The sequence below is a fragment of the Schistocerca cancellata genome, chromosome 1 (assembly GCF_023864275.1).
Source record: "Schistocerca cancellata isolate TAMUIC-IGC-003103 chromosome 1, iqSchCanc2.1, whole genome shotgun sequence".
Classification (NCBI taxonomy): domain Eukaryota; kingdom Metazoa; phylum Arthropoda; class Insecta; order Orthoptera; family Acrididae; genus Schistocerca; species Schistocerca cancellata.
The window spans coordinates 672,159,884-672,187,627 of NC_064626.1; the positions used below are offsets into that span (position 1 = coordinate 672,159,884).

The 27,744-nt window shown below is 45.2% G+C and overlaps 3 protein-coding genes across 6 annotated transcripts in view; 1 reads left to right on the forward strand and 2 right to left on the reverse strand.

Moving 5' to 3' along the window:
- Window positions 1-246: 246 nt before the first annotated feature.
- On the reverse strand, window positions 247-23,578 carry LOC126183973 (probable pterin-4-alpha-carbinolamine dehydratase). 4 transcript variants are annotated; one of them, XM_049926334.1, is made up of 4 exons: window positions 23,189-23,578; window positions 22,770-23,071; window positions 21,095-21,217; window positions 247-501 (listed from the first exon to the last, which is right to left on the reverse strand). In XM_049926334.1, exons 2-4 carry the CDS (start codon window positions 22,875-22,877, stop codon window positions 319-321), a joined length of 414 nt encoding a protein of 137 aa, XP_049782291.1. In that variant the 5' UTR covers window positions 22,878-23,071; window positions 23,189-23,578; the 3' UTR covers window positions 247-318. The 4 variants fall into 4 exon arrangements, with proteins under 4 accessions (XP_049782291.1, XP_049782298.1, XP_049782284.1 ...); XM_049926341.1 differs by having other exon boundaries at window positions 22,770-22,836; window positions 22,946-23,572; XM_049926327.1 differs by having other exon boundaries at window positions 22,770-23,578.
- Window positions 23,579-23,788: 210 nt separating this feature from the next.
- The window catches only part of LOC126183932 (RNA helicase aquarius), a 336,087-nt gene continuing 332,131 nt past the window's right edge, over window positions 23,789-27,744 (forward strand). The window contains exons 1-2 of the mRNA XM_049926283.1: window positions 23,789-23,964; window positions 24,059-24,159. Of these exons, the coding sequence (XP_049782240.1) occupies window positions 23,884-23,964; window positions 24,059-24,159 (182 nt within the window). The 5' untranslated portion in view covers window positions 23,789-23,883. The remainder of the gene's footprint in view (window positions 23,965-24,058; window positions 24,160-27,744) is intronic.
- The window catches only part of LOC126183955 (probable G-protein coupled receptor Mth-like 5), a 117,294-nt gene continuing 113,656 nt past the window's right edge, over window positions 24,107-27,744 (reverse strand). The window contains exon 5 of the mRNA XM_049926316.1: window positions 24,107-24,226. Coding sequence (XP_049782273.1) covers window positions 24,148-24,226 — 79 coding nt within the window. The 3' untranslated portion in view covers window positions 24,107-24,147. The remainder of the gene's footprint in view (window positions 24,227-27,744) is intronic.

The window sequence follows — 27,744 nt, forward strand, 5'->3', positions numbered from 1 at the left end:
GAACAACACAATAACACAACATAAAACTAAAAACTACACTCATTCTTTGGCAATACACACTGAAGTGGAAGAGTTTGCTCACTTCATATGGCATGTCTCGTGTAATACAGTTTATGAGTAATTTAAATTAAAGAGCTGGTAAATAATAAAGGCCTATCTTAACCACCTTTGTTGGTTAAATAATTTTTTGATCTATTTGGAACTGTCCACATTAACAGCAAAGAAAGACATAAGCAGAAAAGAACATTTATTTATAGTTGTTTATTAAAAAGCATGAAGATTTCACATTCTATAGATGCAGCTTCAGTAAGACATTGCCTACGACTTCACTGTACCAGCTACTTTCTCCATGAAGTCTGCCATTTTTATATCACGATGGCTGACACCATTAACATCGTGAGATGCCAGTGTAACTTGTACTTTATTGTAGACATTAAACCATTCAGGATGATGATCCATCTTCTCTGCCAAGAGTGCAACACGAGTCATGAAACCAAATGCCTGTATGACAGATTATGAAAGATTATATAACAAAAAACAGGACAACCATATCAGGTAGAAAGGTGTACGGACTAAGAAGATGACACGGGAGATATGAAATAATGTTGTTACATCTATCTACAAAAAACCATATTTTACTCAGTAATAATCTTGGGATAAAATCAATGTTTTATATTTTCTCCACAACTATGTGACAGTAGGATAAATGGTTGACAAAAGAAGGAGGAGGAGGAGGAGGAGGAGGAGGAGGAGGAGGAGGAGGAGTATTCACAGAAAAATTCAACTGATTTGTGAACATTTGAAAAGAGACAACATATCTTTTCTTTCTAGAATGAAAAATTTCTTTTTCAGGCACTAGCAATGTACAAAATAATCTGGAAAAAGCTACAGGTAAATACATCTGAATTCAGCAAATCTATATGGGATTGATAATTGAGAAGTAATGATAAGAACGGAAATGCACATTAGATTTAACGTCCCACTGACAAGGTGACTTTTTTCTTTAGGTGATAGACACACAAAAAAATCAAAACCTGGGTGGCCAGAAGTGCATTTGAATGCTATTCCTATCAAATTCAAATATAGTGTCCCTATCACTTCACTGAACACATTAAAAAAAATAGTTCAGTGATATATCTTACACTTTTTCATCACATAAAGCTCTTGATATTCTAATGATGAAGTGATTCTCCCCCCCCCCCCCCCCCCCTCCCCAATGAATGGCACAGCAAATGAAATTTCAAGAAATACTGAGTGCCTTAATATGACAGGATTATTACTTATGGCAAATAAAGTATGCAAGTCCAAAACATGGCTGGCTGTAATGCTGTCAAAGACAAAAGAACGAACTCACAAATTGTACATATCAACATGGGCATAGTCTCAAAATCCTATGTTAAGATCATTGTAAAACCCTAAATTTCACAAATATCATTCATGTGTGAGCACTGATTTTGTACTCAAACTTAAGCTTGTTTAAATTAGTTCATTATAGCCACACGGAATAACACTTGAGTGCAATATACATTCAGGCACAAACTATTAATTCCTCAAAAAATGCCATAATCATTTTCTGTAACAAAAACCATTTCCATAGTGGAACAATCCCCACTCGAAGATGATATACCAAACAAATCAGGTTCATTTCAAAATATTTGCTATCATAATGGGCTTGTTCAAAAATTTATTGAAATGTGTGGCCTGAGGTGCCTTATGGAACTTGGCAACTGACATGCCAGCACAACTCACCCAGCATGCCCTAGAGGATAATTCTGTGTCTAATGTCAACTAGGTCATTTATTACTTTTTAATCTATTTTACAATCTCCTCCCACAGTATATTGCTAAATTCAAGAGAAATTATTGAAAGTTGTGAAAAACACAGTAGTCTGAGATGGTGTACCTAAAGTAAATATTCCTCTTAGCTGCACGGAAAGTAGTGATGGTCACTTTAAAGATGCATGGCAAATACTAATGTATTTTAGTTCTAAATATTTTCTATGGTTGCGTGCAATTATTTTCTTTGAAAGACAATCAAATGTAAGAAGTGATTATTATTCTACCAATAGAAAATAAAAGAAATTTATGGAACTTTTTATTTACTAGGCTAAATTTAGCTGGCATAAGTAAAAATAGCACTAAGCAATATAGTGATAGTTGACTGTTAGTACGGTCTACAGAGTAAATTTGTATTTTTCATTTGTTCCTGTTAATGTATAATTTGGCCAGTTACACGTTCCATCATGTTGTTTCTTCTTCTTCTTCTTCTTCTTCTTCTTCTTCTTCTTCTTCTTCTTCTTGATGGGATCTATGGAATATGATTCAAGAATGTGTATGTCTTGCACACGTCTTTTTATTTTTTGTTTTGCTTTAGGGTGTAAAAAACAACTGAGGCCATACACACTCAAGTCAAAACTATGGAACACGAACACAGAGAGGAGTTAAACAACTATATGTCAGCCCCAATGGACAGAATAGGAGACAGCTAAAAACAGGTATGTGGAAAAAGGGCTAAAAAACACCAGACAGGAATTGAGGTCCAAAACTAAAAATTAAATGGCCTTCGCCATATTGCTTCGGCGGATAAAAAGTAAACTGTGGTCGACAGCCCGCGCGTCATTCGCTAAAATGGCTGATAAATCAGACGGCAGACCAAAGCTGGAACGTAAATGGTTAAAAAAAAGGGCATTCCCGCAGGAAGTGGCAGACAGTTAAAATTTGGGCGCAATGTGTACAAAGTGGTGGGGTAGTGCCACTTAGCAAATGATGATGGCTAAAAAGGCAGTGCCCAATATGCAGCCAAGTTAAAATAATCTCCTCCCAGTGGGAGGGCTGAGAGGAAGTTGTCCAAGAAGCTGGGAGGGGCTTAATAGGCCGAAGCTTATTCCCATGAAGGGAGGACCATTGGCAATGCCAAAGGGTCACCACCTCCTGACAGACGGCGACGCAGAGATCATCGGAGGGAATATAGGTACTTGTGGACTGAGGTATGAGGACTGCACCCTTGGCAGCAGCGTCAGTAGCCACGTTTCCTGGCAGACCGGCATGACCAGGGACCCACCGAGAGTGAGCAAGTGTAAGTTTTCCTTGACTCGCTGCACTAAGGGATGAGCATTTACAGTATACACAGGCTTTGGACGGCACTGAGTGAGTCTGAGCACAGGACAATTGGAAAGGCTGTGTTGCCAGATGTACTCTGTGGCCTGATACAAGGCGAAGAGCTCAGCTGTAAATAATGAGGAGCGTGCTGGAAGCCGTTATCAAGAAACACAGGTGCTAATGATAAAGGCACACCCGACCCCACAGTCAGTCCGAGAGCCATCAGTATATACAAAGTTACTATCACGAAGTTCCATGTGAAGGTCGTGAAGTTCCATGCGTAGGTCGTGAAGTTCCATGCGTAGGTCGTGAAGTTCCATGCGTAGGTCGTGAAGTTCCATGCGTAGGTCGTGAAGTTCCATGCGTAGGTTGTGAAGTTCCATGCGTAGGTTGTGAAGTTCCATGCGTAGGTTGTGAAGTTCCATGTGTAGGTTGTGAAACTGGAGGAGATAGACCGAGGCTGGAGTAGTGTCCTTAGGAAGCAAATGAAGGCCAAGGTTAACGTGGGCCACTTCACGAAGCCAAGTTGGTGAAGGGTTCACATCCACTGGGAAAGTTGCAGGTAGTGTGAAGTTAAGCCACCATAGCAAATGGCGAAAGCAGACTCCAGGAGGTAACAGAAGAGGGATGAGCCTCAGAAGAGGGATGAGCCTCATACTGATGATCAAAGGAATCATCAAAGGAGGAGGCATAGGAGGGGTGGCCACACATGGCAGACAAACATCATGCATACCTGCTGAGGAGAAAATCATGGCAGTAGGAAAGTGGTAGTTCAGCAGCTTCAGCATACAGACTATAAACCAGGCTGGTGTAAAAGGCACCCGTGGCCAAACGGATGGCATGACAGTGGATAGTTTGGAGACTGCGTACGAGTGATGGGCATGCAGACGCATAAACAAAGCACCTATAGTCAAGTTTCGAATTGATAAGGGGCCGGTACAAACGGAGGATGGTGGTTTGATCGGCAACCCAGGAAGTACCATTGAGGACACACAGAAGATAGAGGGACCACGTACAGTGAGCTGCCACGTAAGACACATAGGAGGACCAAGAGTATTTCCTATCAAGCATGAGCCCCAGAAATTTCATAGTTTCAATGAATGGAAGGGCAACAGGCCCAAGATGTAGAGATGGTGGGAAAAACCATTTGCCACTAGAAATTCATACAGATGGTTTTGTCAGTGGAAAAGCGAAAGCCATTGTCAATGCTCCATGAGTAAAGATGATCAAGACAGCACTGAAGACGCCGCTCAGTGAGACAGATCCATGGAGAAATGCAATAGATGGCAAAATCATCAACAAAAAGAGAGACGGAGATGCCTGGCGGGAGACAGGCCATTATAAGGTTAATGGCAATAGCAAAGAGGACGAACTAAGGACGAAACCCAGAGGCACACCATTTTCCTGGGTAAAGGTGTCTGACAAGGTAGAAACCCCCCCCCCCCCCCCCCCACACACACACACACTTTGCACTTTGATAACTCGGTTTTGTAGAAATGCCCGAAGATAACAGGGTAGGTGCCCACAAAAGCCCGAAGTGTAGAGAGTATGGAGGATACCAGTTCTCCAGCAGGTGTCTTAGGAGCTCTCCAAATAGAAAAACACGGCCACAGTCTGGGATTTCTGCAGAAAACGTTCATGACATGGGTGGACAAATTAACGAGATGGCCAACTGCAGAACATCGTGCTTGAAATCCACACTGTGCATTAAATTTAGTAAATGGCAAGACTCGAGCCACCACATTGGCCGGGCATGAATCATACGTTCCATCACCTTGCAAATTCAGCTGGTAAAAGAGATGGGGCGGTACCTACAAGAAAGGTTTTTGTCCTTACCGTGCTTAGGTATGGGTATGATGGTGGCTTCACGCCAACATCCAGGAAATGTGCCCTTTGCCCAGATGCGGCTGTACGTGTTAAGCAGAAAGTGCTTGCCCACAAGAGAAAAGTGCTGCAACATCTGAATGTGGATGGTGTCTAGCCCTGAGGCGGAGGATAGGGATGAACTGAGAGCATGATCTAGATCCCTCATAGTAAAGGTGGCATTGTAGCATTCACGATTCGGAGAAGAGAAGGGTATCATCCGAGCCACCTTCGCTCGTTTCTGATGGAGGAAGGCAGGGTTATAATGGGAAGAGCTCGGAACTTCTGCAAAATGGCAGCCCAAGGTGTTGGAGATAGCAACAGGGTCCACGAAGACATCACCAGCGACTGTCTGGCTGGAAATTGGGGAATGGATCTTGGTTCCAGAGAGCGGTCGGAGGTTGGCCTACACAACAAAGGAAGGTGTGGAACTGTTAAAAGAACTAGTGAATGAAATCCAGCTAGCTCTTTTGCTATCCTGAAGAATGCAACAACACTTCGCACGCATCTGTTTATAATGAATGCAGTTTGCCAACTTAGGGTGGTGGTTAAAAAAGCTGAGAGCACATCTAGGTGTGCGAATTGCGTCATGGCATGCCTCAGTCCACCAAGGGACTGGGACACGATGTGGTAGAGAGAAAGTGCGGGGGATGGAATGTTCTGCAGCAGTAAGGATAATGTTTGTGAGATATTCCACCTGGTCATTCCAACTGGCGAAATATTGTTCTTCAAAGGTAGCCAGGGAGGAGTAAAGCTGCTAGTTAGCGGTGGTGGTGGTTGTTGGGATGTTTAAGGGGGACTAAACAGCGAAGGTCATCAGTCCCCCATTCCAAAATCAGGCGAGCCGAAAATCTACGGAGCAGGTAAAAACCAAAGGGGGAGGAGACGTCCCCCCAGGCGCTAAAAGAACACAAATGGAGCAACAAACATTACAGACAAGAACAGGACAGAGGAACACCAGACAGAAAGAAACAGAAGAAAGGAAGACGGCCGGAGACTGGTTGACTGACCACGAGAACAAAAAAGGGAAAGAGCCAACCATCTCACGGCACACCAGAACAGCAACAGATACAAGGACAAAAGACACAGAAAAGGAAAGGTGCAGGACCTCCCTAAATCGAACCATAAAACGGACTACCACGGATAAAATTTAAAACGGCATCAGCCATGGAGGCATCGTCAGATAAAATCAAAGCCAAAGTGCCCGGGAGATTAAAAGATTGCCGGAGTGTGCGCAGTCGAGGACACTCCAGCAAAATGTGGCCGACCGTCAGCCGGGACCCACACCGACACAAGGGGGGATCCTCCTGACGCAACAGATGGCCGTGCGTCAGGTATGTATGGCCGATGCGCAGCCGACACAGGACTACCGAGTCCCTGCGAGAAGCCCGCAGGGAGGAACGCCACACATCGGTCGTCCCCTTGACAGCCCGCAGTTTATTCGGGGCTGTCATGCCACGCCACTCAGCAGCCCACATCCCAATCAGCTTACGGCGCAACACCATCTGCTGGTCGCGAGCCGTAAGGCCGACCTCCAAAGCCGGGGCGTCGATCGCCCCTTTGGCCAGCCTGTCTACACGTTCGTTCCCTGGGATGCCAACATGACCGGGCGTCCAAACCAGGACCACCGAACGACCAGAACGGGCAATGGCGGAAACAGTCTCCTGAATGGAGGACACCAGAGGAGAGGAGGGATAACAGCGGTCGATGGCCTGAAGGCTGCTCAGGGAGTCACTGCAGATGACGACGGACCTACCTGAGCAGAAACGCATATGCTCAAGAGCGCGCAATATGGCCACCAGCTCTGCAGTAAAAACACTGCAGCCAGCCGGCAAGGAGCGTTGCTCAACATGGGCAGCGTGAGCAAAAGAGTAGGCAGTGCGACCATCAACCAGGGAACCATCAGTGTAGACAGTCTCACAGTCCGAAAATGAGACGAGGAGAGCAAGAAAACGGCGACGGAGGGCCACAGGCGGAACCGAGTCCTTGGGTCCCTGTGCCAAGTCCAGACGGACGGACGGCCGGGACAAACACCAGGGAGGCGTAGGTGCACGGACCCGGAAGGGAGGCGGAAGAGGGAATGACCCCAGTTCGGACAGCAGGGACTGGACACGGACAGCGACGGAAAGCCCAGACCTAGGTCGCCGTTCGGGCAGATGGAGGACCATGGCAGGGAAAAGCAGGCGACGATTGGGATGACCTGGCGAGCAATGAACGTGGACAGCATAGTCGACGAGCAAACGATGGCGGCGAATCCGCAGCGGGGGAACCCCGGCCTCCACCAGCAGACTATCCACGGGGCTGGTGCGAAAAGCGCCAGTGGCAAGCCTAACCCCACAGTGGTGTATGGGGTCTAACAACTTCAACACTGAGGGGGACGCAGACCCATAGGCCAGGCTCCCATAATCAAGCCGGGACTGCACAAGGGCTCGGTACAACCGCAGCAGCGTGCAGCGATCTGCACCCCAAGACGTGTGGCTAAGGCAGCGGAGGGCGTTGAGGTGCCGCCAGCATTTTTGCTTCAGCTGAGTAACATGAGGAACCCATGTGAGCCGGGCATCAAACACGAGTCCCAAGAAGCGGCAAGTGTCCACCACTTCAAGCAGGTGGCCGTCGAGGTAAAGTGCAGGATGAGGGTGGACCGTCCGACGCCTGCAGAAGTGCATTACTCGAGTCTTGGCAGAAGAGAACTGAAAGCCATGAGTCAGAGCCCATGACGCTGCCTTGCGAACGGCGACTTGCAGCCTGCGTTCGGCGACTCCCGTAGTCGTGGAGCTAAATGAGATGCAGAAGTCGTCGGCATACAAAGAAGGAGACACCGACTACCCCACTGCTGCTGCCAGACCATTAATGGCCACTAAAAATAAGGAGACGCTCAACACCGAGCCCTGCGGGACCCCATTTTCCTGTATATAAGAGGAACTAGAGGTGGCACCGACTTGCACCCGGAAAGAGCGGCGCAATAAAAAGTTTTGAAGAAAAGCCGGGAGCCGACCACGAAGACCCCACCCATGCAACGTGGCGAGGATGTGATGCCTCCATGTGGTGTCATACGCCTTCCGCAGATCGAAAAATACAGCAACGAGATGCTGACGTCGGGTAAAAGCCGTACGGACAGCAGATTCCAGCCGCACCAAATTGTCCACTGCAGACCGGCCCCGACGGAAGCCACCCTGGGATGGAGCGAGGAGACCGCGCGACTCAAGGACCCAACACAAACGCCGCCCCACCATACGTTCGAGCAATTTGCACAAAACGTTGGTGAGGGTAATGGGACGATAGCTGTCCACCGCCAGTGGGTCCGCACCAGGCTTCAAGATGGGGACAATAACACCCTCCCGCCATTGCGACGGGAACACGCCCTCGCTCCAAAGGCGGTTAAAGATGGTGAGGATGTGTCTCTGGCAGTCCCTGGAGAGATGCTTCAGCATCTGCGCGTGGATGCAGTCAGGTCCCGGTGCTGTATCAGGGCAATCGGCGAGGGCAGCGAGGAGTTCCCTCTCGCTGAAAGGAGCATTGTATGTTTCATAATGACGCGTGTGGAATGAGAACGGCGTCCGCTCGGCTCGCTCCTTTAGAGAGCGAAACGCGGGGGGATAGGAAGCAGTCGCAGAGCTCTGAGCAAAGTGCGCGGCTAGCCGTTCAGCAATGGCGGCAGCGTCCGTGCAGACAGCGCCGTCCAAGGAGAGCCCAGGGACACCCATAGGGGTCTGGGAGCCATAAATCCGCCGGATCCGGGACCACACGTGCGAGGACGAGACACGGGAGCCCAGGGAGGAGACGTACCTCTCCCAGCACTCCTGCTTACGCCGTGCAATAAGACGACGGGCGAAGGCACGGAGCCTCTTAAAGGCGATGAGGGTCTCCAGAGACGGGTGCCGCCTATGACGCTGGAGAGCCCGCCTACGGTCGCGAATAGCCTCAGCAATCTCCGGCGACCACCAGGGGACAGCCTTCCTCCAAGGGAGGCCAGAAGAACGGGGGATGGAAGCCTCGGCCGCTGAAATGATGGACGTGGTTAAAACACGAACCACCTCGTCAATGTCACCCTGTGGGGGAGACTCAATGGTTGCAGCAGAAGTAAAAGCTGGCCAGTCAGCCCTGTGGAGAGCCCAGCGGGGCAGGCGCCCAGAAGAATGACACTGGGGCAGTGACAAATAGATGGGAAAATGGTCACTACCACACAGGTCAGGATGCACTCTCCAGTGGAGGGATGGGACAAGTCCAGGGCTGCAAATAGAGAGATCGATGGCCGAGAACGAGCCATGGGCCACACTGAAATGCGTGGGAGCACCGGTGTTCAAGAGGCTAAGGTCGAGCTGAGCCAACCCATGCTCCACGGCCCGACCGCAGTCATCGGAAACAGTCCCACCCCATAGAGGATTGTGGGCATTGAAATCGCCCAGCAGCAAAAAAGGTGGCGGCAGTTGGGCTATCAGAGCAGCCAGGACATGCTGCGCGACAGTACCATCAGGTGGAAGGTAAATACTGCAGACGGTGATAGCCTGTGGCGTCCACACCCGAACAGCGACAGCCTCTAAAGCTGTTTGTAGAGGTACAAACTCGCTGTGAAGAGTGTTAAGGACATATATGCAGACGCCACCAGACACCCGTGCATAAGCTGCCCGGTTCTTAAAATAACCCCGATAGCCACGGAGGGCGGGGGTTCGCATTGCTGGAAACCAAGTTTCCTGCAGAGCAATGCAAAGGAAAGGATGACGGCTGATAAGTTGGCGGAGCTCAGCTAGATGGTGGAAAAAACCGCTGCAGTTCCACTGGAGGATGGTATTAGCCATGGATGGGAAAGGCGTGAAGGGATTGGGGAGGCAGTTTACGCCTCCGGGGCCCCTGCTGCTACGGAGTCACCACCTGGACAACAGCCATCTACTGCATCCGAGGGACCGGCGAGATCCATGTCCTCAGCGGACGCCAGAATCTCCACCTCATCCTCAGACGCAGAGCTTGTAGGAAGCGGTGGAATGGGTGCCACCGCAATGTCGGTAGCCTTGGGGAGTTTCTTCTTCTTCTGCTTCTCGCGCTGCGCCTTGGGTGGTTCAGGTTGGGAGGGCGTCACCGGGTCAGTCTCAGGGACAGACGATGACCGTGTGTCCCGACGACCAGGGACTGGCGGTTGTTTGAGCCACTTGCGGCCGTCGGCTTTGGAACCGGTCGGAGCATGCGAAGGAAGGTCCCCAAGTAGCCGAAGAAGTCTTACGCTTCTCCGGCTGGGAAGGGGGGACTGATGTCCCCGACAGTTGGGGGGGTGTTGCTCCTGAAGTAGATGGAGCAGGAGCAACAGGAGGTTTAGTGCCCCCCACCATCAAGGGGGCAGGTGTGGGACTTCGACTCTGAGAGCTGACTGGAGCGGATGGAATTGTAGAAGAAGTGACAGTTGCGGCATAAGAAGCTGTCATGCGCACCGGATGAAGCCGATCATATTTCCGCTTCGCCTCAGTGTACGTCAGGCGGTCGAGAGTCTTTATTTCCATGATCTTCCGCTCCTTCTGCAGAATCGGACAGTCTGGCGAGCAAGGCGGATGGTGCGCACCACAGTTCACACAGATTGGAGGCGGCGCACAGGGATGATCAGGATGGGATGGTCGACCGCAATCGCGACAGACGAGGTCGGACGCACAGCGTGAAGACATGTGGCCGAACTTCCAACACTTGAAGCACCGCATCGGGGGAGGGATATACGGCTTGACATCACAACGGTACACCATCACCTTGACCTTCTCAGGTAATGTGTCACCCTCGAAGGCCAAGATGAAGGCACCGGTGGCAACTTGACGATCCCTCGGACCCCGGTGGACGCGCCGGACGAAATGGACACCTCGGCGCTCCAAGTTGGCGCGCAGCTCGTCGTCGGACTGTAAAAGGAGATCCCTATGAAAGATAATGCCCTGGACCATGTTCAGACTCTTATGTGGCGTGATAGTGACAGAGACATTCCCCAGCTTAGTACAAGCGAGCAAGGCCCGCGACTGGGCGGAGGATGCCGTTTTGATCAACACCGATCCGGACCGCATTTTGGACAAGCCCTCCACCTCCCCAAACTTGTCCTCTAAATGCTCTACAAAGAACTGAGGCTTCACGGACATAAAAGATTCCCCGTCAGCTCTGGTACAGACGAGATACCGGGGCGAGTACCTTTCGCTCTCAGTCATAGCCCTTCGTTCCTCCCATGGTGTGGCCAGGGAGGGGAACGATTTGGGGTCATACACATTAGCCTTGAAGTGAGCCTTGGAACGCTTAGAGACTGCTGACGGCTGGCCGCCAGCGAGAGATGATGTACCACGCTTCATTGCGGGTCATCCGCCCTGATGCCACCTACTCCGACCAAGGGCCCTCCCCACGGGCGCCACCCAGCCACAGCAATGGCCACCTGGCAGGATGGCCATTGCCGGGAGTCCCGATGCCCCAGGGCGATGGGCATCTACTCCTTGGCATACGTGGGGAGTAACGGCGCAGGCATCAGTAGAGCGATCCCTGTGTTGTCAGGGGGCTACAACCAAGAGGGTACATGGCGGCCCCACCACAACAGACTGGCTACCGTGCTGGATCTTAGGTGCAAAAATGGCCAAGGTCGTCGTCGCAGTTAAAAGAAACACTGCAGAGTGCAGCGTGGTAATCGCCCAAGAGATCGAAAACGAGCGGGACACCATTGCAACGACGAGAAAGACGGCTAAAGGTCTAATTGCACGACGGATACTGTGCACCATGTAAGGCGCCCTTCCCCAATTGGCTCGCTCTTCGGAATAATTTAGAAAGATGGAGGTCAAACCCGAGAGGGGACCATCACATAAGGCCGAAACATGTGAGACTCCTTTTAGTCGCCTCTTACGACAGGCAGGAATACCGCGGGCCTATTCTAACCCCCGAACCCGCAGGGGGATGCTAGTTAGCCTTAGTAATCTGCCATTTAGACATGCACGTGGATGGGGTAGGAGTCAGAAGATGGATAGCACACGGGAAATGGTCACTTGAGTAGGTGTCAGGAAGTATGGGCCACTCAAGACGATGGGCAAGCTGGGAAATGCAGAAGGATAGGTCCAAATGGGAATAGGTGTGCAAGGAGCCAGAAAGGAAAGTGGGTGCTCCAGTGTTAAGGCAGAAGATGTTAAGTTGGTTGAGGTGGTCAGCCAAAAGGGCACCTCTCTGATAGGTCCTGGAAGAACCCCAAAGAGGATGATGTGCATTAAAGTCACCGAGTAGCAAAAATGAGGGAGGTACCTGGCAATAAGTTGAAGGAAGTCTGCCCTGGTGACAGCAAATGATGGAGGTTACATATATGGTACAGAGGGAAAAAGACAGGTGGGGAAGGAAAAGGTGAACTGCAACAGCTTGAAGATTGGTAGTCAGGGAGATGGGTTAACTATGAAAGTCATCCTGTATGAGCAGCATGATGCCACCATGAGAGGGAATGCCAACCTCAGGGGGAAGGTCAATATGTATTGGTAAGAAATGTTGTTGTTGTTGTTGTTGTTGTTTTTGTTGTTGTCTTCAGTCCAGAGACTGGTTTGATGTAGCTCTCCATGCTACTCTATCCTGTGCAAGATGTTTCATCTCCCAATACCTACTGCAACCTACATCCTTCTGAATCTGTTTAGTGTATTCATCTCTTGGTCTCCCTCTACGATTTTTACCGTCCATGCTGCCCTCCAATACTAAATTGGTGATTCCTTGATGCCTCAGGATGTGTCCTACCAACCGATCCCTTCTTCTGGTCAAGTCGTGCCACAAATTTCTCTTCTCCTCAATTCTATTCAAAACCACCTCATTAGTTTTGTTATCTACCCATCTAATCTTCAGCATTCTTCTGTAGCACCACATTTTGAAAGCTTGTATTCTCTTATTGTCTAAACTATTTATCGTCCACGTTTCACTTCCATACATGGCTACACTCCATACAAATGTGAAAGCTCAAATTGGTCATGAGAGTGCAATTTCACTTCCTGAAGGCAGAGTACAAGGAGATGCTGTGAAGCTAAAAGCAGCCATAAATTCTCTTTGTGGGACTGCAGGCCGGGAATGTTGCATTGAAGGAGAGTCACTATGAGGAAGAGACGTAGGGGTGTCACCTCAGGGGCTGCCGAGTGACACTTGGGGAAGAGGCGCTACTACAGGGCACAGAAGCAAGAGGATCCTGCTCCATGGGATCCACAAAAGCATCAGCATGCTTGTGCAGTCAGTTTGTGGAGTTCAATGCCGAAGAACGGCTGTTGGTGCACTCCGGCAACACGGAGGATGGCCGAGCTAAGGTATCACGTGCCGACACCACTGAAGAGGATCTTCGAGGTGGCAAAGGAGAAAACCATTTGCCTTTGGTGGACTTCTTCGAGCCTTTCTGGCCAGATGAAGACTCGGGTGTTGTTTGGCTGGAGGGACGGACTAAGTCTTCACGGGAGTACTCCTTCTGTCCATTCTGGCCTACAGGTTGTGTAGCTGGTGGTTTCGGCCCTTGAAGCGAGAGTTTGATGGCTTGTTGCACAGCTGGACGGTGGGGATGGCGATGCTACCTTGACACTAAGCGACTTCACAATCTCAGAGCTGAACTGGAGGTCTCATGTCTGCATGGCCATGTCCTCCATGAAGCGAGGGGTAACAAGAACAGAACTATAGGTACCAGACGGGAGAACGCAATGTCTGTGATTAGCCAGTAACTTGTGAGCGACTGGATAAGTCACCTTTTCCTTTATCCAGATCTCTTGAACAGCCCGCTCATCAAGAAGCGCTGGACATTCCTGAGAGGCAGCGGCATGGCCACCATTGCAGTTAATACCCCCCCCCCCCCCCCCATGAACCACGGACCTTGCCGTTGGTGGGGAGGCTTGCGTGCCTCAGCGATACAGATAGCCGTACCGTAGGTACAACCACAACGGAGGGGTATCTGTTGAGAGGCCAGACAAACGTGTGGTTCCTGAAGAGGGGCAGCAGCCTTTTCAGTAGTTGCAAGGGCAACAGTCTGGATGATTGACTGATCTGGCCTTGTAACAATAACCAAAACGGCCTTGCTGTGCTGGTACTGCGAACGGCTGAAAGCAAGGGGAAACTACGGCCGTAATTTTTCCCGAGGGCATGCAGCTTTACTGTATGATTAAATGATGATGGCGTCCTCTTTGGTAAAATATTCCGGAGGTAAAATAGTCCCCCATTCGGATCTCTGGGCGGGGACTACTCAAGAGGATGTCGTTATCAGGAGAAAGAAAACTGGCGTTCTACGGATCGGAGCATGGAATGTCAGATCCCTTAATCGGGCAGGTAGGTTAGAAAATTTAAAAAGGGAAATGGATAGGTTAAAGTTAGATATAGTGGGAATTAGTGAAGTTCGGTGGCAGGAGGACCAAGACTTCTGGTCAGGTGACTACAGGGTTATAAACACAAAGTCAAATAGGGGTAATGCAGGAGTAGGTTTAATAATGAATAGGAAAATAGGAATGCGGGTAAGCTACTACAAACAGCACAGTGAACGCATTATTGTGGCCAAGATAGATACGAAGCCCACACCTACTACAGTAGTACAAGTTTATATGCCAACTAGCTCTGCAGATGACGAAGAAATTGAAGAAATGTATGATGAAATAAAAGAAATTATTCAGATAGTGAAGGGAGACGAAAATTTAATAGTCATGGGTGACTGGAATTCGAGTGTAGGACAAGGGAGAGAAGGAAACGTAGTAGGTGAATATGGATTGGGGCTAAGAAATGAAAGAGGGAGCCGCCTGGTAGAATTTTGCACAGAGCACAACTTAATCATAGCTAACACTTGGTTTAAGAATCATGATAGAAGGTTGTATACATGGAAGAACCCTGGAGATACTAAAAGGTATCAGATAGATTATATAATGGTAAGACAGAGATTTAGGAACCACGTTTTAAATTGTAAGACATTTCCAGGGGCAGATGTGGACTCTGACCACAATCTATTGGTTATGAACTGTAGATTAAAACTGAAGAAACTGCAAAAAGGTGGGAATTTAAGGAGATGGGACCTGGATAAACTGAAAGAACCAGAGGTTGTACAGAGTTTCAGGGAGAGCATAAGGGAACAATTGACAGGAATGGGGGAAAGAAATACAGTAGAAGAAGAATGGGTAGCTTTGAGGGATGAAGTAGTGAAGGCAGCTGAGGATCAAGTAGGTAAAAAGACAAAGGCTAGTAGAAATCCTTGGGTAACAGAAGAAATATTGAATTTAACTGATGAAAGGAGAAAATATAAAAATGCAGTAAGTGAAGCAGGCAAAAAGGAATACAAACGTCTCAAAAATGAGATCGACAGGAAGTGCAAAATGGCTAAGCAGGGATGGCTAGAGGACAAATGTAAGGATGTAGAGGCTTATCTCACTAGGGGTAAGATAGATACTGCCTACAGGAAAATTAAAGAGACCTTTGGAGATAAGAGAACCACTTGTATGAACATCAAGAGCTCAGATGGAAACCCAGTTCTAAGCAAACAAGGGAAAGCAGAAAGGTGGAAGGAGTATATAGAGGGTCTATACAAGGGCTATGAACTTGAGGACAATATTATGGAAATGGAAGAGGATGTAGATGAAGACGAAATGGGAGATATGATACTGCGTGAAGAGTTTGACAGAGCACTGAAAGACCTGAGTCGAACCAAGGCCCCCGGAGTAGACAACATTCCATTGGAACTACTGACGGCCTTGGGAGAGCCAGTCCTGACAAAACTCTACCATCTGGTGAGCAAGATGTACGAAACAGGCGAAATACCCTCAGACTTCAAGAAGAATATAATAATTACAATCCCAAAGAAAGCAGGTGTTGACAGATGTGAAAATTACCGAACAATCAGTTTAATAAGCCACAGCTGCAAACTACTAACACAAATTCTTTACAGACGAATGGAAAAACTGGTAGAAGCCGACCTCGGGGAATATCAGTTTGGATTCCGTAGAAATGTTGGAACACGTGAGGCAATACTGACCTTACGACTTATCTTAGAAGAAAGATTAAGGAAAGGCAAACCTACGTTTCTAGCATTTGTAGACTTAGAGAAAGCTTTTGACAATGTTGACTGGAATACTCTCTTTCAAATTCTAAAGGTGGCAGGGGTAAAATACAGGGAGCGAAAGGCTATTTACAATTTGTACAGAAACCAGATGGCAGTTATAAGAGTCGAGGGACATGAAAGGGAAGCAGTGGTTAAGAAGGGAGTAAGACAGGGTTGTAGCCTCTCCCCGATGTTATTCAATCTGTTTATTGAGCAAGCAGTAAAGGAAACAAAAGAAAAATTCGGAGTAGGTATTAAAATCCATGGAGAAGAAATAAAAACGTTGAGGTTCGCCGATGACATTGTAATTCTGTCAGAGACAGCAAAGGACTTGGAAGAGCAGTTGAATGGAATGGATGGTGTCTTGAAGGGAGGATATAAGATGAACATCAACAAAAGCAAAACAAGGATAATGGAATGTAGTCGAATTAAGTCGGGTGATGTTGAGGGTATTAGATTAGGAAATGAGACACTTAAAGTAGTAAAGGAGTTTTGCTATTTGGGGAGCAAAATAACTGATGATGGTCGAAGTAGAGAGGATATAAAATGTAGACTGGCAATGGCAAGGAAAGCGTTTCTGAAGAAGAGGAATTTGTTAACATCGAGTATAGATTTAAGTGTCAGGAAGTCATTTCTGAAAGTATTTGTATGGAGTGTAGCCATGTATGGAAGTGAAACATGGACGGTAAATAGTTTGGACAAGAAGAGAATAGAAGCTTTCGAAATGTGGTGCTACAGAAGAATGCTGAAGATTAGATGGGTAGATCACATAACTAATGAGTAAGTATTGAATAGGATTGGCGAGAAGAGAAGTTTGTGGCACAACTTGACCAGAAGAAGGGATCGGTTGGTAGGACATGTTCTGCGGCATCAAGGGATCACCAATTCAGTATTGGAGGGCAGCGTGGAGGGTAAAAATCGTAGGGGGAGACCAAGAGATGAATACACTAAGCAGATTCAGAAGGATGTAGGTTGCAGTAGGTACTGGGAGATGAAGAAGCTTGCACAGGATAGAGTAGCATGGAGAGCTGCATCAAACCAGTCTCAGGACTGAAGACCATAACAACAACAACAACAACAACAACAACAACAGCAGGGAGGAGGAGGCAGACAATTGCCCTTGTGCGCATCCCTACCACAGGTGACACATTTGGCTGGGTGTCGACAAGATGTTCTAGTGTGGTTGAAACAATGACACTGGTAGCAGCGCATCAGGTTCGGACTGTATGGCTGGACGGTGATAATTTCATAGCCTGCTTTGAGCTCGGACAGAAGTAACACTCTGGTGAGAAAGAGTGCGGGTGGGCACTAAGGAGGAATCTACCTTTTTCGTTACACGATGGACAGTAATGACACCCTGATCAAAGATTTAAGATCATATTTCAGCCTTGGTTAGACTGTCTAGCAGCCTGGTGTAAATTACACCACGGGAAGAATTCAAAGTTCTATAGGCCTCAATATGAACAGGGTAACTGTGGAGAACCAAGGCAGCAAGCAGTTGTTGTGCTTGGGAATCAGAAGTGGTCTCCAAAATCAATGGGCCATTCCGTAAACAAGTGCAGGATTTCACAGGGCCAGCAATTGCATCTACACCCTTCTGAATAATAAAAAGATTTACCGCGGTGAAGGACTGACCGTCTTCAGTACGTGAGACCACAAGGAACCATGGTGCAGTGGGAAGGGTCTGTGAATCATTTGCTTCATTGAGTTTACGTTTTGTAGGTATTGAATGGGAAAATGATTGACTCATCACGAGGAAATTCCCCATGATTGCCAGCATCTCCGAGGTGTACTCCTTCCAGCTGGGGCCCCCCTCCACAAGGGGGCGCACCCGCCTTAGGTGATTGTTCATACCTCAGGTCACACCTCCAGAACACCTGATGGAGGGACCAATCGGCAATTTGAGAAGGTTACAGCTCAGGCAATCACACCTCCCTGGGTCTGGCCTGTACAGGGGATACGTGCGAACCCTACCTGTTGACCCAGGGCTGGGAATTACGTATTACCCAGTCACCTGTTACACATCGGAGCATCCTCAAACGCCGAAGCTGAGGAATGAGAGGTGAAGGGAAACAAAGAAAGGAAAAGTGAGCAAAAAACAAAGGCGAGTCTGTTCACATGTCAGCGACAGAATGCAGAACATTCCCAATAATACTCCAGACATGTTTCCCAGGGGAGGAGAAAAAGGATAGGAAGAGGATAGACATGCAGCATGGAAGGGAAAAAATGCTGCAAAGGCTGGGCCCCGTGGTACCCAAGCATCCACCCGCCAAAGAGTGGCGGCCCCCCTGGAAGGACGTCTTTTTATGGATCCTGGAATTCTTACACCCATTTCCCAGTAACTTTACTCATTCTAACTGATTCACAGTCACAACACATGACACAAAAATAGCTTTGCCTCCTTGTCTTAGATCTAGAGCGAAGCTGTATACTTCAGTAAGAAAGTATTCAACAAACTCTGTCTGACATAAGGAAGAAATCAGGAACCCCAAGCAATTCAAACACACATCACTGACCCCACAATTTCCACAAATTATCTGAATATCTAGATTCAGAGATTTAGCAGATCTGTTAGCTGAGTGGCAGACAGTAGTGTTCAGTGTAAAGCTGCATATGTAATGATGTACTATAAGAAAGGAATAGGGGTGTAGGTAAATAGTTCTTTCAAAAAATACCATTGTAATCAATGCTCACAATTTTGATACCAACACAAAGTTGCTATGCAATGTAAGTGAAGTCAATTTTGTGCTGGTATTGAAATCATGGCCCGTTATATGTCGTTCCATAAAATTTTATGATTGATAGTTTTCAGTTTATCCAATGGAAAGTTGAACTGCATATCCATCTAATGAACAGCATTTTTTCTTCTTGTGAAAATGTTCACTATGAAAAAGTGGTAGAGAATAAATAATAAATTTCTGATGGCAAACATGTAATTCTTCAGATTCCTAATAGCTGTCTCAAGTCACTTTTTATAGTTTCTTTGTTTACTAAAGTCCCATTCAATACTCTGAAGCAAATCAGTTCCACTGTCTCACAGGACATCACAGAAGTCTTTCAGGCATGTCTTATCATAATTTACTTTATGTGTAATGCCAATTTGTATGAACAGCTGGGAAGGTGCCACTATGAGTAGTCCACTTAGTCCAGTGGTTAGCAATTTCTACACAGAGCATTTTGAAACACTGGACTTGGCACCTGGTTAATCTAAGGAGTAGTGCAGGTACAACACCACCTTTGCCATGTAGAATCATGAGGAGAAACAGCTTAGTGCCAACATAAAATTCGCTGTGGTGATAGAAGAAGACCAACAGCTATTCTTTCTATCCTCTGCTGGTTGCGAGAAATGGTGAGAATGTGAGCCACAGCGTATACTGAAACCAGACACACTTGATACCTGCACCAATTTCAGCACTTCTGACACGAGATGAAACTAACTTCCTGGCAAATTAAATCAGCGCACACTCCGCTGCAGAGTGAAAATCTCATTATGGAAACATCCCCCGGGCTGTGGCTAAGCCATGTCTCCGCAATATCCTTTCTTCCAGGAGTGCTAGTTCTGCAAGGTATGCAGAAGAGCTTCTGTGAAGTTTGGAAGGTCGGAGATGAGGTACTGGTAGAACTGAAGCTGTGAGGACGGGTCGTGAGTCGTGCTTGGATAGCTCAGATGGCAGAGCACTTGCCCGCGGTAGGCAAAGGTCCCGAGTTCGAATCTCAATCTGGCACACAGTTTTAATCTGCCAGGAAGTTTCATATCAGGGCACACTCTACTGCAGAGTGAAAATCTCATTCATGAGATGAAACACCTACAATGTGTACCCCACCAATTATGTAAGAAGTATTACGAAAAACCTAACACACATTGATGTGACTTGCCTGAAGAAAAAATGGTGGGTACAGCCTTTCTGCCACACATGCCCAGGATGATGGACAGCACTGGCCATATATGGAGGAATGGTATTTAAAAACAACCAAAAAAGAGCCTAGAGTATCTCAGATCAAGATCAGCAAAAGACAAAAGGGATTCACTCACAACTGCAATGTCAAGAATATATCATGACCGTGTACATGTGATAAAGTCTATGTTGGTATGATTGGACAAACTGTCAATCCTGGGGTCAACAAACATAAGAGACATTCCAGATTGGGACAGGTGGAGAAATCAGCTAAGGTAGAGCATGCACTGTGTGAGACTGACCACATAACAAAATTCATTAACACACAAGTGCTCACTGTGGAGTAAGAGCTACCATGCTTGACGGTTCGGGGAAGCCACAGAAATTCACAACCCTAACAACAGTCTCAATGAGAAATAAGAAAACCTCATGGTAAATAGATCATTGATTTCCATGCTGCAGCAGTGCAGGTAGCAAGGGAGAATCATAACAGTTATGACCAGGGAAAAGCCCCAGACTTTGGCACAACAGGTACACACATTATCTGATCACTGGCTTGACTCCAGTTTGCCATAGCAATAGAAGGTGAACTGACAATCCCAACCATGCTTTCTGGTGAAATGTCAGGAAAATTGTCACTGAAGACCCTGAGACAGAAGCCGAGACGCAATACTTCAACACGGCTCCATGAAAGCCTCACCAATTTTGTATTTCAGTCAAAGGTCTTAATAGCCCAATGAACCTTGATGTCTACAATTGTAATGTCAACAAGAAATACTCAAGTTCATGGATTAGATATCATATACCTCACAAAAAAATTATCTGATAGTATTGTTTTTTACAATAAAAAGAAATAAGGACTATTCCAACATTGGAGATTTAACATATGTTAAAACATTAAATAAATGTCTAAATCTGATTCGGAGGAATATTCGATACAGCTTTAATCTGTGACCTAATAAACACGCAACAAATGTTGTGACAATAACATGATTAACAGTGGCAATTTTTTCAGACAGTCTATACTACACAGAAGCCTGTCACTAAAATAATATTTTTTGCTTTCAAATTCACTGGTTTTGCCAACTAACAACAAAACTGTGAAGATATTCAGCAAAAGCTGACATCATAGCAGCCATTAATATTACATTACTGGTCAAAGCCGAAGACTAGTATTGAATATTCCTGTTGATCTTCAGTTTACTACAATTAAACCGCACACATACCTCATTGAAATTGTTAAATAAAAAATCCTTAGCAATGGCATCTCGATTCTCTGTAACTTTCCAGCCTTTCTCCAACAGTGGTTGGAGAACTTGTGTTCGCTCCTCCTCAGTCAGCTTGCCAGACTTGGAAAAATAATAATAATAATAATAATAATAATAATAATAATAATACAAAAACTAAGACCACAGCAAAATATAAAACAACTTTTACTTATGTACTAAATAACAACTCAGAGAGAGAGAGAGAGAGAGAGAGAGAGAGAGAGAGAGAGAGAGAGAGAGAGACTCCACATTAATGCCACTTAGAAGCACAACAAACAAATTTTACTTGGTTCCAGTAATAGCTAGCTGGTAGAAGTGTCTCTGGAGATCATAGAATACATAGGTCAGTACCTACATCCAGCCATTGTGGGATACCCGATTACTATAGAATTTTTTTCGGATGTAATTACAAAAAGTATAGTGTACCTAAATTAAAATGGCAAAAAAGTAAATTTTAAATCTCACATATAAGCAGTTTGAGACATTTCACTGTGTCGCCAAGGAAAGTAATTTCAAGTATATACATAAGTTAATACTGCTGCATACATTACATCATACGCTAAACCACAGCACATACCAAAGTGAAATTTTTTCTACAAGACTCTCTCTCTCTCCCCTTTAGCACTAGTACAGCTTATAAACAGACTTTTGAAGAAGCTAGTGAATAGGCGCCTGAACACATTAAATTCTAATAGCAACAGTTATGCAGGATCAGAACCCAAGCTCTGGAGGTTCTTCTACATGCCTGGTTTAATTGCACTCAGGGGATGAATGAATGCAAATGCACCCTGTAATTAGTAAATAGGGCAATTTATATTGTTGATAGCAGTAAGTGCATTGAACTCTATGTGCAGACACGACTTATTTTTTCCTAACTGTTGTTGTAGATGCCAGTGCGATTTTCTATGCAAAACTAGAATTAATTCAACAAGTTTCAACTGTTCAACAGCAATCACAATGGTGAATTAATTACTTTATGCCATTTACAATTCAACTATTCAACGATTTCAACAAACAAGTTTCATTTCAGCAAGTCAAATATAACATCACACACGCCAGCTCCACAATGCTGAAGGAATAATTTTTCGGTAGTAACACACACTATTTTGTATCAGCAGCGACTTAGGCATATCACAACTCATTAGGTACGCAATAACATAAAAGAAGGGTAATCACTGTGAGCGACGATCAGATCATACCATTCTGTCAGAAATGTGAGCAACGCACTACACACGATGAACGATGTGAGCCGCTTCCGTCAACGCGTAACTGTTTTTACCGCGTTGCGAAACCAAGTTATCTGGAGGAAAACTACTGTTGAACTACAGCAACTTTCTCCAGATTCAAGGATGTCTGCAATTACAGTTTCAAATGCAGAATACGAGTAGCTCGAAAAATCTTATGTTGGCCCTAATGGTTTTATATACTGGCAGATAATATAGTCACCACTACCAGCGAATGTAACATATGTATGTACATTATGTCCAATTTCACATCAACAGCGTCTAAATGACAATTGCTCTTTTCTCCAACCTCATTTTTGAATTGATTATTTCTTTCTGAAACATAACCACATTATAATATTTTAATACTCTTTTTGTTTTGTCGTGTAGCACTGCTTTATCATACTTACCATTTTCTTACGTCTTGTACTTGCCGCTGCGCTCGATTGCTTGAAGCACTGTAGTGGTACAGCTGACCTAGAGATCCGACAGGTGGCAGTATACACACCAAAAATCATTACGTACTATAATTGAGAAACGTCGAAACGAAAGTACCGTAATTGTATTTACAATTCTTCAGCGTTACCATATGTTTCCATTTTCAGCTAACAAGTACCCTCTAGTTTTCTAAAATTAAGGGAATTACTACTGAACAAATATTTAAGCTTCACCGCTGTAGAGAAGGTCGATCTGCAGCTTGGTTCAGTGTGTCCTAAATTAGAAAAAAAGTATATCATTGAAGTTCAAGGTGATCCAAATGCGATTATTAATGTTTTGGTTAAGCGGCTGCTACCCAAGAATCAATAAACTTTCATATGACTACCGATACCTATTCTCTGATAGTGGAGCTCAATTAGCCTGTAATATAACGATCCTTGTGTAGGAGTAACAACTGAGGTACTTTGTACTTGCTCTTCTCATTTACAAAACGTATGCTATGCGAGTACCTACTAGATTGTAATTATAACAGCTAAACTCATAATTACTGATTTGAAATTACTCTAACTGAAGTGTGTGCACAAATCAAACTTAAAAGAACAGACCATTGAAGGACGCTTAAATTAATGAATATTTTGTATTGGAGTGGAAAGCTCAGAACATCAAAATATAAATAGCTCGAGGCCCAGAATAGTGGTGGGCAGAAAATCGCGTCTCTAAGGCCTCCACACATGCTACTGCATGCTTGACAATCATGCTTGCGCAAGGTTGCTTGACCGTGTGTACTGTGTAGGGTAAATTACTGCAAGCATTAGGCTTATACAAGAAGCTTGACACTTGACCGAATTTTGATACTTGCAGCGCTCCAAGTGGCCTGGCAGCGAACCAAAATCTTTACCGGAAGATCACAGATGTCCATGTATGAATCTCATCTCCGGGGTGGCAAGGATAATTATAAGTATGTTGTGTGATTGTAATCTATGAAACATGCGGATCGAGCACGTGAAGATCTGTGGCTGACGGATGGGTAATGGCGGTGTTTTGTTTGTTGTGATGTAAACAGTGCTTAAGGGACGTTGAAACGACATGGCAAGTGGCATTGCAACAACAAAATCTACAGGCCCAGCGCCAACAGTTGAACAGATAAATGCTGACAGAATAACACAAGTTTGTATTATTATTATATTCATACTTCTTATGTTACGGATACATGTCCGTCTGACACTGTTAAATGTTCAACATAAATATTTACTGTTTACAGCTGGCTAATAAATACTGGGCGCCGTATACCATTGATAATCATCATCCCTATGACTCAGGAATTGTGGAAGACTTATATGTTACGGAAATTTATGGCTCGAAGTAAGTGATATTACATTCAAACCAAAGCTCTGCACACTCTTCCTCAGCTTTGTTGGTACCCGACTGCCTGAAACAGAGAGAATTAGCAGCTGAAACGTTGTCATATGAAAGACGTAGTGAAACGCTTTACACGTATACTTGAACATAGTGGCGGACCTGTGTTAGCGTTAATTATCTATGTCTGCTTTAGTCCAGTAGAAACTTTTACTTATTAACGCCTTTTTCAACTCTTTCTTTAGTAATGTTTCAATGTGCTGACACTTTGGCGTCCGCACATAAAAGCTATACCTCATTGCACATACCTAATATTTTTATTTTCATGGTTCTGCAGGCATTGCAGTAAAGATCATTTTTACAGCATAGGGTTTTGCTATGTAATTCACATGAAAATCATTCCTATCGATAGTTTCATAGTTGTGAGCTTCACTGATCATTTCTTTGTGATTTAATCATCTCACTGTCCATATGTGTATGTTGTTGTTATTGTGGTCTTCAGTCCTGAGACTGGTTTGATGCAGCTCTCCATGCTACTCTATCGTGTGCAAGGTTCTTCATCTCCCAGTACCTACTGCAACCTACATCCTTCTGAATCTGTTTAGTGTATTCATCTCTTGGTCTCCCTCTGCATTTTTTACCCTCCAATACTAAATTGGTGATCACTTGATGCCTCAGGAAATGCCCTACCAACCGATCCCTTCTTCTGGTCAAGTTGTGCCACAAATTCCTCTTCTCCCCAATTCTATTCAATACCTCCTCATTAGTTATGTGATCTACCCATCTAATCTTCAGCATTCTTCTGTAGCACCACATTTCGAAAGCTTTTATTCTCTTCTTATCTAAACTATTTATCGTCCATGTTTCACTTCCATACATGGCTACACCCCATACAAATACTTTCAGAAATGACTTCCTGACCCTTAAATCTATACTCGATGTTAACAGATTTCTCATCTTCAGAAATGCTTTCTTTCCCATTGCCAGTCTACATTTTATATCCTCTCCATTTCGACCATCATCACTTGTTTTGCTCCCCAAATAGCAAAACTCATTTACTACTTCAAATGTTTCATTTCCTAATCTAATTCCTGCAGCATCACCCGATTTAGTTCGACTACATTCCATTATTCTCGTTTTGCTTTTGTTGAAGTTCATCTTATATCCTCCTTTCAAGGCCCTGTCCATTCAGTTCAGCGGCTCTTCCAGGTCCTCTGCTGTCTCCAACAGAATTACAATGTCATCGGTGAACCTCAAAGTTTTTATTTCTTCTCCATGGATTTTCATTCCTACTCTGGACTTTTCTTTTGTTATGTTTACTGCTTGCTCAATATACAGATTGAATAACATCGGGGAGAGCCTACAACCCTTTCTCACTCTCTTCCCAACCCCTGCTTCCCTTTCATGCCCCTTGTCTCTTATAACTGCCATCTGGTTTCTGTACAAGTTGTAAATAGCCTTTCGCTCTCTGTATTTTACCCCTGCCACCTTCAGAATTTGAAAGAGAGTATTCCAGTCAACATTGTCAAAACCTTTCTCCAAGTCTACAAATGCTAGAAATGTAGGTTTGCCTTTCCTTAATCTTTCTTCTAAGATAAGTTGTGGGGTCAGTATTGCCTCATGTGTTCCAACATTTCTACGGAATCCAAAGTGATCTTCCCCGAGGTCGGCTTTTACCATTTTTTCCATTCGTCTGTAAAGAATTCATGTTAGTATTTTGCAGCAGTGGCTTGTTAAACTGATAGTTCGATAATTTTCACATCTGTCAACACCTGCTTTCTTTGGGATTGTAATTATTATATTCTTCTTGAAGTCTGAGGGTATTTCGCCTGTCTCATACATCTTGCTCACCAGATGGTAGGGTTTTGTTAGGCCTGGCTCTCCCAAGGCTGTCAGTAGTTCTAATGGAATGTTGTCTACTGCCGGGGCCTTGTTTCGACTTAGGTCCTTCAGTGCTCTGTCAAACTCTTCACGCAGTATCATATCTCCTATTTCATCTTCATCTACATTCTCTTCCATTTCTATAATATTGTCTTCAAGAACATCGCCCTTGTATAGACCGTCTATATACTCCTTCCACCCTTCTGCTTTTCCTTCTTTGCTTAGAACTGGGTTTCCACCTGAGGTCTTGATATTCATACAAGTGGTTCTCTTTTCTCCAAAGGTCTCTAATTTTTCTGTAGGCAGTGTCTATCTTACCCCTAGTGATATGTGCCTCTAATCCTTACATTTGTCCTCTAGCCATCCCTGCTTAGCCATTTTGCACTTCCTGTCAATCTCATTTTTGAGACGTTTGTATTCCTTTTTGCCTGCTTCATTTACTACATTTTTATATTTTCTCCTTTCATCAATTAAATTCAGTATCTCTTCTGTTACCCAAGGATTTCTATTAGCCCTCGTCTTTTTACCTACTTGAGCCTCTGCCACCTTTCCTATTTTCTCTCTCAAAGCTACCCATTCTTCTTCTACTGTATTTCTTATCCCCCATTCTTGTCAATCGTTCCCTAGTGCTCTCTCTCTCAAACTCTCAACAACCTCTGGTTCTTTCAGTTCATCCAGTTCCCATCTCCTCAAATTCCCACCTTTTTGCAGTTTTCATCTACAGTTCATAACCAATAGATTGTTGTGAGGGTCCACATCTGCCCCTGGAAATGTCTTACAATTTAAAATCTGGTTCCTGGATCTCTGTCTTACCATTATATAATCTATTCTTCCATGTATACAACCTTCTTTCATGATTCTTGAACCAAGTGTTAGCTATGATTAAGTTATGCTTTGTGCAAAATTCTACCAGGCAGCTTCCTCTTTCATTTCTTCCCTCCCCCCCCCCCCCCCCCCCCAAAATCCATATTCACCTACTACGTTTGTATATATTTTAAATATATGTGAGTGTGGCTGCTGAAGCCAGAGACTATGGTCATATGTTCATATGTGTGTGCTGAAAGCTCACTTTCTGACAGCCATTTTGTTGTACCTATCTGCAGCTCAGCATCTCTCTTATGGTGACTAGCAACTATCCTTTCCATAATATTTTTTTCATTCCATCCTGATTTTCCATTGTCTGTGACTAAACTAAGTTTTGTAAAAGTTCTAAATTGTTTTTTTTCCAGTTTAAATTCTCATCAATAAGGACACTCAAACTTTTTGCAGTTTCCACTCTATTAGTTTAGTTAGTTCATCATCATAGCTGTGGTGGAAAAAAATTGATGATAATGTCATAGATAGTGTGACAGATGCGTTTCATTATGAGGAGAAACTGTTGTTGGGGCTAAGATCTGAACCTGACAGTGGCAGAGGAAGCAGTCTTTCGTAGGTCAGGCTCCCTCACCTGGATGTGGGTTGTGGAGGCAATGGTGAGGGGAGTCACGTGGCGGACCATTAGTGAAACATTTCTGATTACAATAGTTCTTTTTTTTTTGGGGGGGGGGGGGTTTATGTGTGAGAAAGCCGGCTGGCCAGTACTTCTCCAACAGCAGCACTCCCACCCTCAGAAGGGACAATGGGTTGTAGAGAAGAGGTGTCACCTTTAGGTAGTGATGAGTTCATTTGTTATGATTTTCTTGATAAGTCAGCTCCTACAGGAGCCTAGCC

Coding starts and splice junctions, on each gene's coding strand:
- LOC126183973 (XM_049926334.1), bottom strand. CDS start 22,877: ATGATTTTTGGTGTGTATACTGCCACCTGTCGGATCTCTAGGTCAGCT. Junction 21,218..22,769: donor GTACAAGACGTAAGAAAATG/GTAAGTATGATA, acceptor TATTTTTCCAAG/TCTGGCAAGCTGACTGAGGA. Junction 502..21,094: donor TATTTAACAATTTCAATGAG/GTATGTGTGCGG, acceptor TCTGTCATACAG/GCATTTGGTTTCATGACTCG.